General features: G+C 43.6%; 1 protein-coding gene across 1 annotated transcript in view; it reads left to right on the top strand.

The window, feature by feature from the left end:
* LOC125460066 (lysosomal protective protein) overlaps nucleotides 1-4,399 on the top strand; it is a 41,196-nt gene extending 36,797 nt beyond the window's left edge. The window contains exon 11 of the mRNA XM_048547157.2: nucleotides 2,913-4,399. Within this exon, the coding sequence (XP_048403114.1) occupies nucleotides 2,913-2,996 (84 nt within the window). The 3' untranslated portion in view covers nucleotides 2,997-4,399. The remainder of the gene's footprint in view (nucleotides 1-2,912) is intronic.
* The last annotated feature ends 13,938 nt before the right edge of the window (nucleotides 4,400-18,337 follow it).

Raw genomic sequence — 18,337 nt, 5'->3', positions numbered from 1 at the left:
CTGACTCCCTGAAACCTGTTTACCATCAACAAGTCGGGAATGTGATGGAATACCCCCCACTTGCCTGGATAAGTGTGACTCCAACAACACTCCAGCTTGACACCATCCAGGACAAAGTAATTCCCTTGACTGGCACTATATCCACACCCTCTACCACTGATGTTCACTAGCAATTATTTGTACTATCAACAAGATATGTTGCAGAAATTCACTACAACTCCTGAGACAGCATCTTCCCACGACTGCTTGCATCTAGAAGGATCAGGGCAGCAGATACATGGGAACACCACCATCTGCAAGTTCCCCTCCAAGCCACTCACCATCCTGACTTGGAAACATATCACCAGTCCTTTAATGTCACTGGGTCAAAATCCTGGAATTCCCTCCTTCAGGGCATTATGGTTCAACCCATAACACATGGACTGCAGCGGTTCAAGAAGGCAGCTCACTACCACCTTCTTGAAGACAAATAGTGATGGTGAATAAACATTGGCCCAGCCAGTAAAGCTTCATATCACCTAAATAGTCTATTTTTAGAAATCATTATTAGATTAATTTTTCTCACTCTCAGACTGTTAACAAAATTTGGCTCATTACTTAACTCCCAATCTAATATACCAGTCATCCTGTTGATTTAATGACACCACTGGTGAATGATTAGTCTAACACAGTTGGGATTCACAAAATTGTTCCTAATGTGTTGGTCATCATATTGCAATCTGTATGAAAGTTAATATCTCCCAATTTAAACCATTCTGCCTTTTGCTACATGCTTATCAAATCTCAGCATTTGTGCAATGTACAGTTCCTACAAGTGAGCTCCCACTGAGCCTTGCATCCTAGCCTATTTGTTCATTCTTTCCAGAAAGTCTCCATTTCCAGCTTACCCTGTCATTGTAACCTCTTAGCATATCTTCACATCAGAGTGCTTGTTCCTCTCCTATTTTCCACATCTTTCCTGCGGACATTATAAACTGATCTACTTATATCCCATTACTGTCTTGCAGCTACATCTTAGTACTGGTTGCCATGTCAACCCTCCAAGTTGAATTTGTGACTATTATTCATTTTAATTTGTTCCTTTATACTCTGCATATTTCTGTAATGAAAATATATCAAGATCGCACTCCCTAATATGCATTTCCAGCCTAATGTTTTACTGGCATATTTCTTATTTCTCACTCCTCATTTAATTATTTAACGTCTTTCCATTTCCTCTTTAACCTCCAGTGCCAAAAACAGTTTCTGGCACTTTCTCTGCCTGGTTGTTTTTGAACTGTTACAGATACTAACTAGCCTGACTTCTCCCTGTCTGACTAGTTTAAAGTCCTTGTGACTTTAACCCACTTTACCCATTCCTCCTCACACTTCGCTCTCAGCCCATTTTGTGTCGTGCCTGTCCTGTAAATGTAATTTCTTCCAGACTCATGAAATGGAACTCCTTTCTGAAACCACTCCTTTAGCTGCATGTTTATTTATTATCTGTTAATAATTAATTAATTTGAGATGGGTCACGTAGTAATAGTCATTATAACCCTTGAGGTCCTGTCCTGCATTTTAGCTTCTAATTCATGTTACAAGTTTTGTCTACTTGTTGGTCTCAACATGGATTATCAGCAACTGGGTCCTACCCCTTCTTCTCCATTGAATTTTTATAGGTGGTTGGAGATGTCCCTCATCCTAATAATGGCACAAATGTGGGACCTGCTTCTGCATAGAAAGAACACTATCTCTCCTAAATATTGAACCTGTACAGCTGCCACACTTCACTTGTTCCTCCTCATTTGCAGCTGTTGGATAGGATCAGTTTCTGTGGTTCCTTATTCTCCATTTCCCCTGAGTTCCATTTGAACTGTACAGACGTCACACCAAGCTTCCCAAGTAAACTCCCCTCCTTGACATGTCAAAGTATTGGCAGCTCACATGTAAACTTGATAACTCTAAGCCTGAGAGATTCCAGATTAATTTGCTGTAAAGTCCTGATGAAGCGTTTTCAGTCCAAAATGTTGACTTTCCTTCTCCTCTGATTCTGTCTGTCTGTTTTTCAGCTTTTCCAGCTCCACATTTATTGACTTTAATTTTACCATAAATCTGTTCAATTGGTACAGCCTATTTGTCTTCCAGATACAAGTATCTGAGGCAAAAAGCAACAGCTTCTTCCTCCTCCACCCCAAAATTCCCTCCCTCCCCCTCCCAATTTTCTGGCTTTTCTACTCTATTGATGAGGTACTATAGAACCAATGTCAAGCACTGATACCAATTTTCATACTGATCCCTGTGGCACTACACTCTCTTGTCTTTTTTTAACTCATACTCTGGCTTTGTTGCAAGATTGCCACTTATTATGCACCCCTCATTTACCTGAGATGTTGCTGGTGAACATCTTCTCTTGATCTACAGAGATCCTCACCACCTGTAGTTTTGTACTCCTGAAATCTCTAGGGGTTCACTGAATGACGACAGTTTTCTGAGATTTTGTTCCCACTCTCCCAGCTTGTATGACGTCCTTCACCCAGAATTCTCAATAAAAATAACAGTTTGATCCGAATTAAGTTCATGTCTAGCCAAATGGAAAGGACCAAACTGATTGTAGCTGTCACTGCCTTGTCTGGATTTCCAATCAGATTTGTGTTTTGAATGTTGGGTAGCTGGTCGGCATGGCAACATGGTCAAAAACAGACATGGTTGACGTTGTAATGTCACAATGCTCAGGCAAGGCACCGCGGGATGGTTATGACATCACTGGTCCAGCACCTAACAACCAAATATCCTGGATACTGGTTATTATGGGCTGTTTGTACTACAGAGAGGGCAGTGGGATTAAGATGGAATTGGGGGGTTTGGAGTTGGAGTCACTGGGGTGATGTTGATGGCCATTGATCCTATATCCCTTCTTTCTCTTGCTTTCTCAGGGGGCTGGACACATGGTACCACAGTGGGCACCAGCACAAGCTTTGAAGATGTTTGAATCATTCCTCACCAACTCTACATACTGATGAGGCTGCCACCTTGCCTTGAAAGCTGATTGCCTACCTTACTGCCTTATCAGCCTCTTGTTAAATTTTTACCTCTTTTTCTCTTCCAAATGGGATTTTATTGTAGCACAGGGACCAAAGCAAACTGCACCAAGCTGACCCAAAGGAAGCCTAATCAAAAACATTTGAGTAAAGAGGACTAGATTAGAAGAAGTATCAACGTTAAGTTAATGAAGTTAAGTTGTTAACTTATCAAGTTAACAAAGAATTACTTTTAATAATTAAGAGATTTCTCCTATGAAATTGCAAGAGAAAGGAATACGGAGGAATATTCAAGAGTTGTGGTACAGAAATACCAGGCAATAATCATATCAAACAAGAGAGAATCTGACATTGTCCATTGACATTTGAGGGCACTACCATCACTGGGCAGTTCTCCTCCTGATAAGTCAGAAGTGTGATGGAATCTGTTCCAATTCCCTGGATTGGAATAGCTCCAATAAATACCCAAGGAGTTTGACACCATCCAGGACAAAGTCAACTGCCTTAACTTATCCAGACGTTATCCTTCCTTTACTGAGTTATTAGCCTGGAACTCCCTTCTGACAATGCTGTGGGTTTACCTACACCACAAGAACTGCAGTAGTCCAAAAAGGCAACTCACCGCTAACTTCCCAAGGGCAGTAGATGACCATGCCAGCAATGCCCACACCTTATGAAAACATTTGAAAAGAAGTTCATGCTGACTGGGTCTTCTCAGACCTAAGTCCGTACTTGTTCTTGGAAGTGCTGTTAATGTTCCGAAAGCCCGTGTTTCTGGAGCAATACCTTCACCCTGTGCCCATGCTGGTTGTAACGCTGTTACTGTGTGACCCTGTCTGGATCTGTGTGTATACACACTGGAAGTCATGTGTGTAGGTGTTAGCATTTCGGGTCCGGTGACCCTGCCTCGACTCAAAACGTTAACTTTGATTTCTCTCCATTGATGCTGCCAGACCTGCTGAGCTTTTCCAGCATCTTCTGTTTTTGTTTCTGATTTACATCATCCACAGTTTTTTTTTGTTTTTTTTATGAGTGTATCCTTGGGCCCAGTTCAGCTCAGTTTGATGCAGTTGCTATTTTGGATTAAAAATCCCATTTTGGAATGTTTTTTTTGTTTTGTAATCTTGGGATTGCTAATCATTAGAATGTCAATCAGTTACCTGAAGGACCTTTTTTGTTGTAAAAAAAAAAAAAAAAATTTTTAATTAATGGCCAGTGACTACTGACTCTGTTCAACAACTTTACCTCCTCCAGAATGGGTGGAGTCCTTTGGTTGCCTTTCAGATGGGTTTCTGAGAAATTTTATACTTGGTATAAGTATATGAGTAATTTGAGTCGTAATGTATGGCAAGTTTGAGAGTAAAAGGTAGTTTGTAACCTACGATTCCAAAGTTTCCATCACTGGAGTTTTGTTCACTGATACCTAGGTCTACCTCCCCATTCAGGGACTGACGGCTATGGTTCATCATTATTGTTGGTTGGAGTCACATCTGGCACATAGGAAAATGGTTGTAGTTGTAGGAGGTTAGTCATTTCAACCCCAGGATATCTCCGCATGTCTTCCTCAGGGTAGTGTCCTCGCTGCTTCATCAATGACCTTCCTTCCATTTATAAGGTTAGAAATGGGAATGTGGTTTGCTGATTGCACAATGTTCCGCACCATTTGTGACGACTCAGCTACTGAAACCGTGCGTGGTTAAATGCAACAAGATGCAGACAAAAGTGGATTTGGGCTGACAAGTGGCAAGTAATATTTTGCCACCCGAAGGCCAGGCAATGACCATCTCTGATAAGAAACAATCTAACCACCACCCCACTGATGTGGTGTTACCATCATTGAATCTCCCACTCAACATCTCTGGTGTTACCATTGACCAGAAACTCTGGACTTGCCACACAAACACAGGTGGTTACAAGAGCATGACAGAGGCTAGGAATACTGTGGTGAGTATCTCACTGCCTCACTCCCTAAAGCCTGTCCACTATCTGCAAGGCATAAGTCAGGAGTGTGATGGAATACTCCCCACTTGCCTGGATGGGTGCAGCTCCAACAACACTCAAGAAGCTAGACACCATCCAGGACAGAGCAGCCCACTTTGATTGGCACCACATCCAAAAGCATGCACTCCCTCCACCACCAACGCTCAGTAGCAGCAGTGTATATTATTTATAAGGTGTACTGCAAGAATTTGCCAAAGGTCCTCAGCCAGCACCTTCCAAACCATGAACACTTACACCGAGAAGGAGAAGGACAAGGGCAGCAGATATATGGGAACACCACCATCTCCAAGTTCCCCTTCAAGCCACCCTCCATCCAGACGTTGAAATATTTCACCTTTCGTTCTATCTCACTGGGTCAACTTCCTAGAATTTCCTCCCTAATGGCATTGTGAATCAACTCGCAGCGCATGGCCTGTAGCAGTTCAACAAGGCAGCTCTCCACCACCTTCTCAAGGGAAATTAGTGACAGGCAATAAAAATGCTGGCCCAGCCTGCAATGCCCTTGTTTCACAAATGAGTGTGGACCTGGCTTCAGATACTTCTGCAGCTGCTTGAAACTGTGTTTAATTCTGGAAAACACCACAATGATATGTATTTGAGGGGGAGCATGAGGCAGGACAGGACCTTCTGAAGCACAATGACATTTCAAATAAACAAATCATCTAAACTCTCCTCTTTTCCTTTCTCACTGTGTCTGGATCAAGGAAAACATTGTTAACGTTCCAGGATATTTCTAGACTTTCCAGGAGTTGAAAGTAATTCTCCAGACCACGTGTTTATTCATTCTCTTGAAAGTATAGTTTTGCAATTTAACAGGAGGGTAAAGTCTGTCTGACAGTCGGTCAAAATGTGCTGATTGGGCAATGGTAATTCCACTTGATTGCTGCTGGGGTCCTGATAAGAGTTAAAATCATTTCCAGTTAATGCGCTGAAAGGAGACGTCACTATGGACATACAGAATAGGTCCTGAAGTAGACCATTCTGCCCCTTGAGCCTGACGGATGTTCAATAAGATACCTATGATCTGTTTGTGTTTCAAATTCCATATTCCTACCTATCCCTGATAACCTTGTTTTTCTAACAAGAACCTATCCATTTCTATCATAAAGCTATTCAGTAACTTTGCCCTCATACCCTTCTGAGGCAGAGTTCCAAAGTCTCTCAACCATCTAAGAATAAAGAAATGCTGCTCATCTCTGTCCTGAAAGGAAGTACTGTTTTAAAATTAGGAGTCACTCTAGTTCTTCACTGGCCCACAAGAGGAAACCCCCCTTCAATCAACCTGTCCAACCTATCTTCATAAATCACCAGCTTCAAAGAAGCTTCTCTGAGACTTTGACAGGATATTTGCTCTTCTGGCTTTGGAGGAGATTGCTGGTTTGTAGGTGAGTATGGATATATTCATTGAAGAGGTAGCTGAGTCACCCCGTTCACCTCGGCAACCTGGAGGCTGGAGACATCAGCAGACTGACACCTAGCACCCAACGTTCCCCTCTTGCTCTTGAGATGATAAAACATAATGTAAAGCTTTTGAGAGTTCAAGCTTTGGTCTTTCACCCTGGTCTCCTGGCCCAGGTTTATCAAACATCTGCATCATTCTGACTGATGGTGCTAGTTAGGAAGCAGTATGCAATGACTCAGAATCAACAGGGAAGCCACTGACATGCTCCTCACAGAGATATTGTTCCATTCCTCATGATGATCATCCCTTTCTCTTAAATACAAATGTAAACTAATCAAAACCTCAGGCACACTGCAGGGCTTGGCTTTCTCCATGCTGTCTTTGCTGGTGTTGAGCAGGGAGCTGTAACTCAGTGGAGGAACAATTGCAAATTGATTAAACCACTTTAGGAATTATTATGGAAGTCTAGTGACTCATAGAAAACGTGGCAGCCCAACTTGAGCGCAGCCAGCTCCCCCACAAAAAGGAATGTAATAATATCTGAAAACTCTGTCTTAGTAATGATCATTAAGGGATAAGAGTTAGCCAATCATCAGAGCTGCGAGTAGTGCTACAGGAAAGGGGAAGACTTGCACTGAAAGAGCACCTTTCACAACCATAGACACCATGAAGTATTTTACAGCTAAGTCAGTACTTCTGAAGTGTGCAGCACCCAATTTCCACACAGCAACATCTCATAAACAGCAATGTGATAACGAGCAGCTAATATATTTTCATGATGTTAATTGAAGTTGCAGTCTTGGCTCGGACTAATGAAAAGAGACCTTCGCAATCTGGCTTGAGAAGTCCATGTTACAGCCACATTTCATCATATGAAAAAGTGGGGTCAAGGAGAGGGCTGACCTCTGGTTTTTGTTAGCATGTCAGCCCCACTGTCCTGATTTTTGGCTGTTTGGTAGGGGTGGGGCTGATGGTGCACAAGGCAGGGGATCTCCTTGTAGCTTTGCTCCTGGTCCTGACCCACATGACCATGAACAGATTCAGGCAATGAGTCATGAGGGAGTTATTCCAACCGACTGCCTACCTCTGTGTGGTAATGCCTATGCTCATGAGTCGCTGGTCAGGGAGCATGCAGTGACTGCTGGTACACTTCAGGCCTTGCATTTATAGAAATAATTTAGATGTGAATAAAGGTGGTTAGTTAGTAAGTTTGCAGACGACACCAAAACTAGTGCTGTAGTGGACGGTGAAGAAGTTTATCACCAAGTACAAAGGGACCTTGATCAGATGGGCCAATGGGCTGACGAGTGACAGATGGAATTTAATCTAGATCAAAAAAACAAGTGCTGCATTTTGGTAAGGAAAACTTGAGCGGTAATTAAACAGTTAATGGTAGGATTCTGGAGTGTATTGCCAAACAAAGAGACCTTGGGTGCAGGCTCCATAGTTCCTTGTAAGTGGAGGCACAGGCAGACAAGAGAGTGCAGAATCTGTTTGCTCCACCTCTCTTTATTGGTCAGTGCATTGAGTGCAGGAATTAGGACATTATGGTGTGGCTGTACAGGACTTTGGTGAGACCACTTTTGGAATACCGCATTTAATTCTGATTTCTCTGCTATAGGAAAGATGTTGATAAACTGGAAATGGTTCAGAAAAGACTTACAAGTATGTTGTTGAGGTTGGAGTGTTGGACCTGTACAGAGAGGATGAATAGTCTGGAGCTGTTTTCCCTGGAGTATTGGAGGCTGAGGGGTAACATTACAGAAGTTTATAAAATCATGAGGGGCGTGGATAGGGTAAAAAGCCAAGATCTTCTCCCTAGGGTAGGGGAGTCCAAAACAAGAGGGCATAGGTTTAAGGTGAGAGAGGAAAGATTTAAAAGGGACCTAAGGGGCAACTTTTTCAAACACATGGAGGCATGTGTATGGAAATAAGCTGCCAGAGGAAGTGGTGGCGGCTGGTACAATTACAGCATTTTTTAAGGCGTCTGGATGGGCACATAAATAGGAAGGGTCCAGAGGGATCTGAGCCAGGTGCTGGCAAATGGAGTTGGATTAATTTAGGCCATCTGATCTGTGCGGATAAGTTGGACAGAACCATCTGTTTTCATGCTCTATGGCTCTATAACCAGCAGTATCATTGTTATCAAGCCCCTCCTACAATCAAATTTACATTTAAATTTCACATGCATTTTAATTGTAGACTTTAATGGATTGTTACTGATTAATTTGATTTCAATTTAACTTTTCTTTTAAAAAGCAAAAGAGCAGGGCTCTTGACTTCACTTGGGCAGACACCAACTTGTAAAATGCCATCAGCTTGGGTTTAATTACAGCTGAAATAAAACTGTGACCTAGCCCCTGATCAAACCAGCACTGTACAAAACCTTGAAAAAAATGATCCCAGCTTGAACACTGACCAAGAATCTGCGTTTGAAATGAATGAAAATGAATAGCTAACCTGGTCTTAAATACATAGCCATGTCTCCTATCCACCTGAGTGGAATGACAGGGCCTCTGCTTAATGTTTCTTCCTGAAGAGCGCAGTTCCAACAGTGCGGCACACATTCAGTACTACACTGGAGTGTCAAGCTGAACGACAGGCTGAGGTCACTTGAGCAAGGCTTCAGCCGTGACTTTGTGACTCAATGAGAGTGCTACCACTAAGCCTTGGTTGTGATGGGCCAGTCAATACAGAGTGACGATCAAATCTGTGATCCCTCTGGGTTTGTGCAGCTAGAATGAGACTGCTCCCATTACTGCCGAAGCAAATACTCCCTCAGCTACAATAAATTGTTTTAGATAAAGCTGAGTCTGGTGAGAAATAGAAAGTTTAATAAAAGTGAAGAACAATTAGACAGCAGTGATTTTCAGTCATTACCTTTGAGAGTCCCACAGTAGGTCACCAACACTGGCCAGCTGATTGGGGCTTTTGGAGAGGCTTCCCTGAAAACAGAGGCTGGATTACAGCTGTCTACACACACCCAGTATCTACAATCTGGAACGTGAGGCTGGAAAGCTGCCCGATCGTGTGACATTAAACCAAAGCTGCTCCATTGTTCAAGAACCACAAATCTTCCCTCCCTCCTTCAATCATTTCACTGGCAACACTCCCTACTCATGGGAGACATTGACAGCACTGGGCCACAAGAGACCATCCTAGGATTTAGACAAAGAATTTACAACCAAATGAATTAGGGGCAGGAATAGGCTATTCAGCCCTTTGAACCTGCTCTGCCATTCTATAAGACTGCTGTAAATCTGATCTTGGCCCCAACCCTACAGTCCCGCCAACCCCTGATAAACTTCACTGTGGATTTGCTGTGGACAGCTTTCCAGAGCCTTCAATAAATTGTTTTAAGGCTGAGTCAAATAGATACTTGATTAAAGGGATCCACAGGATATTAGGGGTCAAGAGAAAGGATTGGCTAGCCAACAGAAGACAAAGAGTTGGGGTAAATTTTTAGGATGACAATCTGTAACCTGTGAAGTGCGACAGGGATCAGTGCTTGAGTCACAACTGTATATAATAAAACTGACTTGAATGAGAGATGTGAAAGTACTATAGCCTAGTTTGTGGACAACACAAAAATAGATGGGAGGACAAGTGGTGAGAATGTTATATCCTGCTGTTCCACTGTCTGGGTTATGCCAGAACTATGTTGATGACACATATCCTGCAATAAATGACTGTTATTGACACTCATATTGTGTAATATCAGGGTGACACTAGTTAAGGAGTGAAATGTCAGTGTTGACATGCTGATGGTTGTGTTACCTGCTGCACTCTGAGGGAAGCAGTGTGCAGGGTTATAAGGGGCTTAAGTGATAAGCAGGGCCTCAAGTGACATCTTTAGCCTGTTCCAATGCTTTAGCAGGAGATACAGTGTAGTTACATTCCTACCATGGAATACTGGGGCTGCTGGTTCCACTCCTGTCTGTAGTCACTGGGACTGTGATTTCCTCCTCAGAAGTGAGGTCAGGAAGAATGTGCCTAATTCAATTCTTTTGCTGTTTCTTTATTTTCATACCCAGTGCTATAAAGGAGCAAATTAATCTCACTTGAAAGAAGCTTAAGAAGTCTGTCCTCAGGATCAGAAGCCCACGGTGAGAACAGGGTAGAGGGGCTGTTTGACACAATTAGAGAACACAGGACAGAGGAATTAGTCTGAGATTGATACAGGGCGACGAGGGGAAGGTGAAATCAGTTTGGGAGTTAGCATACACACAGTAGATTTCTCCACTCAATCCCAACCAGAACCCTTCCTCACTTCAACATATAACTAATACAGTAGAGGAATCAGCCTTTGACCAGGTACTGAGGGACAACTTCAGTGGAATGTATGGGTGAGCTGAGAAAAGGGCCCAATATTGAGGAGAGGGAGAAAATGTCCCAATCGTCATGCTTTTTCACCTATATTTGCACAGTTAACTCTTAACCTTGGGAAAGTGTTGGTCAATTTCCCGCTTAATTCCTGCTGACTGTTCAATGGTAAAGTGTGTTCTTTCTGGCAGTGATTGGGCCAGATGTGACACAGCAGCAGGAGATGGGCACAAAGCTGGTTCAGGATTAATGGGTGGAGGTCAGGTACTGATGAAGAGTATCGAGGGATGGGTAATTGAAGACAAGACGTGGGTTCTGCTGAAAGAATAAATCCAGCAGGTGGAAAGAACACTCAAGTTGTCAGGATGGTCCCAGGACTCTCCACTTCTTCCTAGGAGAAAGGCCAGAACCATCCCCATAGACCACCACCCTCCTCTGCCGATTGAGCTTGTCCTCACCCTCAATAATCTTCTTTAATTCCTCTCATTTTCTGCAGGTTCAAAGGGGTGACCATTGGTACTCATATGGGTCCCAGTTGTACCTGTTTCTTTGTGGGGCATGTGGGACATTCCTTCTTCCAATCCTACTGTGGCCCCCACTCACAACCCGTGAGATCATCAGTGCTGCTTCCCTCTCTCATCTGGAATTGGAAAAATTTAACTATTTCACTTCCAGTTTCCACCTCGCTATCACCTTCAACTGGTCTATCTCTGACTCTTCCCTTCGTCAACATCCGTTTCCATTTCTGAGGATAGGTTGCAAGTGACATCCACAATCACCAAAACCCACAGTTACTTTGACTATACATCCTCACACCCTACTTCCTATAAAGATTCTATTCCATTCACCCAATTTCGCGCTCTCTGTCCTTTCTGTTCTGATGATGCTGCACTCTGAGGGGGTCTCGGAAATGTCCACTGTGTTTGATAGGACCCTCAGCCATGTCCAACCCGTCTCCCGCACTTTGGTCTTCACCCCATCTCTCCCCGCCCGCCCCCCCCACAACAGCAATAGGATGCCCCTTGTCCTCACTTACCATCCACTAGCATCCCCATCCAGAGGATCATTAGCTGTCATTTCCATCACCTTCAGCAGGATGCCATCATCAAACACACATCCCCCTCCCCTCCTTTGTCAGACTTCCGCAGGGGCTGTTCCTTCTGGGGCACCTTGGTCAATTCCTCCTTCACTCCCAGAGCCTCACGGCACCTTCTCATTGCAATTGCAGAGGGTATAACCTCTACGTGTTTGCCTTGTCTCTCCTCGCTATCCAAGGCCCCAGAGACACCTTCCAGGTGAAGCACCGATTTACCCGCACCTCACTCAATCTAGTCTACTGTATTCACTGCTCACAATGTGGTCTCCTCTACATTGGGGAGACGAAATGCAGACTGGGTGAACACTTTATGGAATATTGGGGCGGCACGGTGGCTCAATGGTTAGCACTGCTGCCTCACAGCACTAGGAGCCCAGGTTTGATTCCATCCTTGGGTGACTGTGTGGAGTTTGCACACTCTCCCCGTGTCTGTGTGAGTTTCCTCCAAGTGCTGTGGTTTCCTCTCGCAGCCCGATGATGTGCAGGTTGGGTGGATTGGCCATGCTAAGTTGCCTGTAGTGTTGAACATCTTCTTCCAAAACTCCACTCCACTGTTATGTGTGAAAACAAAATGTGCTGGAAATCAAAGTGGGTCAGGCGGAATCAGTGGAGAGAGCAAGCTAACACTTCGAGTCTCAATAGCTCTGATGAAGAGTCATCTAGAATCGAAACATTAGGTTAGCTTTGTCTGCCTGACCCCCTGTGATCTCCAGCATTTTTTGTTTTCAGTACAAATGCCAGTATCTGCAATAATTTGCTCCTGTTCTGTATGAGCTATTCTTAACACAACCTATTTTATGCCATTCACACTTTCTGTTAGCTCCCCCCTATCTAGCATTTACATCTCACTCCACTTACCATCACAAGTCCCTTTGTTTGCCTCTTTTGTTTTACTCACTCTCAGCACTATCTCCATTTGTTATACTGACTCCTTCCCCTACCCTTACCCTCACCTCAGCATAAATACCACTCTTTGCCAGATGCTTTTGGTTCTGATAAAGGGTCACTGGATTCAAACCATTAATGCTGTTTCTCTCTGGACAGATGCTGATAGACCTGCTGAGTTTCTTCAGCACTTTCTGTTTTTGTTTCAAAGTGTGGGTCTCGTTGAAATAAAGAACAATATCACCACCTGGTGGTTGAACACAGTATTGAAACTCCAGTCGCCATTCAGCAGCAGTATCTGTGGGAGCCCAGGGTTCAGCAGTATTCAGGTGAGTATCTAATACGCAGTTTGATAACTGTGTTCTCACTCCCGATATATGAATAACTCTGAATCTTACCTTGTACCTATTTATTCTCTGTTTCTGACAGTGCCATATGAACAGCATGCCAGTGTTCAGCAGCATGGAGATGCCAGGGCTGGGTGGTGACAGTGGCTGTGATGATTTGCTTGTCTGTGTACACAGCATTAACCCGTTTACTTCCTCCCACCTCACCTTCCAGGTGAAGCACTCAATCTAGTCTACAGTATTCAATGTGGTCTCCTGTGCACCAGGGAGCCGAAAGGCCTGAGTGACCGCTTTGGGAAGCACCTACTTTTTGTCCTTAAAAATACCCCTGAGCTTCCAATTGCCTGTCACTTCAACACTATACCGCGTCCCCTGGCCAACATTTTTGCCTCAGGCCTGCTGCAGTGCTCTATTGAAGGTCAGCACAAGCTGGAGGAACTCACAGCCTTCGGGACCGAATACTGAGTTTGACAATTTCAGAGCATGAACACCTCCTTCCTCGTCTATTACCTAAAACCACAAACCCAGATGCAGTCAAGAAATGGATTGTTTTTAACTCAGCCAGTGCACTTGCACCTGCCCACTAAACAGCGAGCTAGCTTTTCTTCTTTCCTGGCTAAATTTCCATAAGTGATTTGTCTGCCAATCCTTTTCCTGTCTCTTTCTCCATGGGCTCCTTCTCCAACTACCCGTTCACACCTTTACCCCCACACTACCTCATCATGGACGGGAGAGGAGTCGTCAGTGAGAATGGGGGGGGGTCGGTAAGAATGTGGGCAGACTTAAATGAGATTGGGAGGGGATTCCTGCATTTTGACCCAGTGACTGTGAGGGAACACCGATATATTTCCAAGTCAGGATGGTGAGTGGCTTGGAGGGGAACCTGCCGCAGCCGGAGTTGTCATGTATCTGGCGCCCATGTCCTTCTAGATGCCAGTGGTTGTGGGTTTGGAAGGTGCTATCTGAAGATGCTTGGTGATTTTCTGCAGTGCATCTTGTAGATAGTATTGCTGCTACTGAGCGTTGGTGGTGGAGGAAGTGATTGTTTGTGGATGTAACGCCAACCTCTCATGTGTTACTTTATCCAATACCTTTCAAAAGGTTAAATATACCCTTTAGGGAAGTAAATCAGCCTTCCTCATCTGATCTGGCCTACATGTGATTCCAGGTCTACAGGAATGTGGTTAACTCTTAACTGCCCTCTGGGCAATTAGGGATGGATGGCTAGATCCTGGGGAGTATTGCTGAACAACGAAACCTTGGAGTGCAGTTCCATAGTTCCTTAAAAGTGGAGTTGGAGGTAGACAGGATAGTGAAGAAGGTGTTTGTGGTATGCTTATCTTTTTGGTCAGGGCATGGAGTACAGGAGTTGGGAGGTCATGTTGCAGCTGGACAGGACATTGGTGAGGCCACTTTTGGAATGCTGCATTCAATTCTAATCTCCCTGCTATAGGAAAGATGTTATGAAACTTGAATGGGTTCAGAATAGATTTACAAGGATGTTGCCAGGGTTGGAGGTTTGAACTACAGGGAGAGACTGAATAGGCTGGGGCTATTTTCCCTACAGTGTCGGGGGCTGAGCGGTGACCTTGTAGAGGTTCATAAAATCATGGGGGCCATGGATAGGGTGAAAAGCCAAGATCTCTTACCCAGTCGAAAACTAGAGGTCATAGGTGAGGGAGGAAAGATTTAGAAGGGACCTAAGGGGCAATTTTTTCATGCAGAGGGTGGTGCGTGTATGGAATGAGCTGCCAGAGGAAGTGGTGGAGGCTGGTACAATTACAATACATCTGGATGGGTACATGATTGGGAAGGGTTTAGAGGGATATGGGCCAAATGCTGGCAAATGGGACTAGATTTATTGAAGATATCTGGTTGGCATGGATGTGTTGAACCGAAGGGGTCTGTTTCTGTGCTGTACAGCTCTATGACTCTATCACTATATGACAATAAATGCTGACTTAGCAAGCAACGCTCACATCCTTTGAAAGATTAAGAAAGTACACATCAACTGTATTTCGATCACATGCTGGATTCCGCTTAAAATTAATGAATGAAAGTGAGGTTCAGATTTTGTTGGATGGGGGAAGCTCACAACTTACCTGATTCAACATCAACTCTCACTCTCTTCAGTTCAAAATTCATTTACTTTGCAAGTTGCTAAAGTCCAGACTGGTGTTTATGTGGTCAGAGTGGAGGGATATCTGGCAACTTGGTGAATGATGAGGCTTGACGATTAATATTGAACAAGAAATAAAGAGTGGAAAATAAATATTGTGATGGGAGAAACAGAGGTAGAGAAAATAAATTACGAATTTGAACATTTCCAAATCTCAACAGTCTCCCCAGATTACAAATTTAGAATTTAATTTGCACAGGAATCAGATCCAGCAGATTAATATATTCTTCTGTGGCCTGGATTGAGTGACATTGTAAAAGCATCAACGAGTTTAGAAGAATGAAATGTGATTTCAAAGAATCTTGTAACATTCTGAGAGAGCTGAACAGGATTTTCTATGTCAGCCAATGGTGATGCTTGGCAAGGCACAGTAGTGGTTTGCCATTGCCATCTGCTGGCCAGGGCTGTCTCCTCTTCTTATTACTTGCTATTGGTATATGTCAGAAGGGTTTACAAGTTAAGTTCTCAACCTGTTTGACTGTCTTATGAATGCACCATCCTTGGCCATCCCACGTTGGATTGCAACTTGCACCTGAAGCTTCTGGTTCAGAGATAGGAACACTACCCCTATATCACCAAAACTCCAGTTAAACTTTACCATTCCCTATTTATTCCTACTCTGTTTGCATCTAACATCCATACTGGGATGCTACCCCTTTTCCATTGTTTCTAATCTTGTGTAATGACATTTAAAATAAAAATAGAATCCCTACTGTGTGGAAACAGACCATTTGGCCAACAAGTCCACACTAACCCTCCAAAGAGAATCCCACCCAGAACCACCCCATCCCTGTAATCCCGCGTTTCCCATGGCTAACACGCCTACCCTACACACCCCTGAACACTATACAGCACGGCCAATCCACCTAACGTGCACATCTTTGGACTATGGGAGGAAACTGGAGCACCTGGCAGAAACCCACGCAGACACAGGGAAAATGCGCAAACTCCACACAGTCAGCCAAGGCCAGAATTGAACTTGGTGTTGTGAATCAGCAATGCTAACCACTGAGCCACCGTGCTATCCATGTGGCACTTTACTGAATGCCTACTGAAATTCCAAATGTGTTGCACCCATTAGTTCACCCTTATCTACCCCGCTAGTTGCACCCTCAAAAGAACTCTCATGCATTTGTCATGTATAATTTCTTTTTCATACAACTCATACAATTATCTCATTGTGATTTTCTAATTGCCCTGTCATGACATATTTAATAATAGATTCTAACATTTACCATAAAGCTGATGTCAGGCTAATTTGTCTGTATTTCCTTATTGATCAGAAGAGTTGCACTCACCACCATCCAACTCAGGGGAATCACTCAATAATTTGACTAATTTAATAGCATCACCCCAAAATTTAAATTTTATCATATTATGATCAGTCTTCCTCCAGAGGATCCTTTACCATATGTTTACTATTAAACTCTCATCTCAATAGACAGTATAGATTTTGGTAGGTTCAAAGGAGGTTTGTAGGTTGATACTGGAAAGAGCAGATCATCTTATGAAGGAGGTTTGGGCAGATTGGACCTATTTTTGCTGGACATTAGACAAGTGAGGGTGACTTGATTGAAGTGATGTACCAGGTAGAATTAGTACGATACTAAGAAATAGTCCTGGATTGGAAGAATGCAGATCCACATGGGTGGAGGTAAGAAATAACAAGGGGAAGAAGACACTAGTAGGAGTAGTCGATAGGCCCTCGAACAATAGCTATATGGCAGAATAGAGAATAAGTCAGGAGATAATGAGGGTGTAGACAAAAGACAGAATAGGGTGACATAGGTTAGCACTGCTGCCTCAAAGTGCCGAGGGCCTGGGTTTAATTCTAGCTTTGGTTGACTGTGTGGAGTTTGTACATTCTCCCTGTGTCTGTGTGAGCTTCCTCTGGGTGCTCCAGTTTCCCCCCACAGTCCAAAGACACATAGGTTAGGTGGATGGGGCATGCTAAATGCAGGGTTGAGGAATGTGGCAGGCCTGGGAAGGATGGTCTTCAGAGTGTCAGTGCAGATTCAACGGCCTCTTTCTGCATCATGGGGGGTCTATGAAATTATGGGTGATTTTAATTTTCTCAATCTACATGAAGATTAAATTGGCAGAGGTAGCCAGGAGAAAGAAGCCATAGAATATATTTGGGATGGTTTCCTAAAATAAATAAGTAGTGGATCCAACCAAGAATCAGCTATTTTAAGTGATATGTAATGAGGCAGGTTTTATAAATTATCTTGAAGTGAAAGACTCCTGGGGAAACAGTAACATAACGTATCTGTATTTAGCATTCAGATTGAGTGAGAGAATCCGGGGTCAGAAACAACTGTACTGAACGTACATCAGAGTAATTTCAAGGGAATGAGGGGTTCCCTGGAGTAGAAGTTTAGCAGCAAAAACCGTTGAGGAACAATAGTGATAACAAAGTGTGGAGCTGGATGGACACAGCAGGCCAAGCAGCATCTTAGGAGCACAAAAGTTGATGTTTTTTCTGATCTAGGCTTTTGTGCTCCTAAGATGCTGCTTTGCCTGCTGTGTTCATCCAGCTCCACACTTTGTTATCTCAGATTCTCCAGCATCTACAGTACCCATTATGTCTGAGGAACAATGGTGTTTTCTTTAAGAAACTAGTTCATGGCTGACAATAAAGACCTGAAAGTGGAATTACAGGCAGACAGAGTGGTGAAGAAGGCATTAGGCATTAGGTATTAGGTATGCTTGCCTTCGTTGGTCAGTGCATTGAGAATTGGAGTTGGGATGTCACTTTGCGGTTGTACAGAACATTGGTGAGGCCGCTTTTAGGACAATGCATTCAACTCTGGTCTCCTGACTACAGGAAAGATGTTGTTAAACTTGAAAGGGATCAAAAAAGATTTACGAGGATGTTGCCAGATTGGAGGGTTTGAGCTACAGGGAGAGGCTGAATAGTTAGGGGCTTTTTTCTCCCCAGAGTGTCACAGGCTGAGGGGTGACCTTATAGAAGTTTATAAAATCATGAGGGGAGCGGATAGGGTGAATAGCCACGGCCTTTTTCCAAGGGTAAGGAAGTCAAAAACTAGACGATTTAGGTTTAAAGTGAAAGGGGAAAGATTTAAA

Source organism: Stegostoma tigrinum, chromosome 16 (assembly GCF_030684315.1).
Source record: "Stegostoma tigrinum isolate sSteTig4 chromosome 16, sSteTig4.hap1, whole genome shotgun sequence".
NCBI classification, from domain to species: domain Eukaryota; kingdom Metazoa; phylum Chordata; class Chondrichthyes; order Orectolobiformes; family Stegostomatidae; genus Stegostoma; species Stegostoma tigrinum.
Note: the sequence above shows the minus strand (reverse complement) of the source record. Positions and strands in the feature narration are given on the sequence as shown.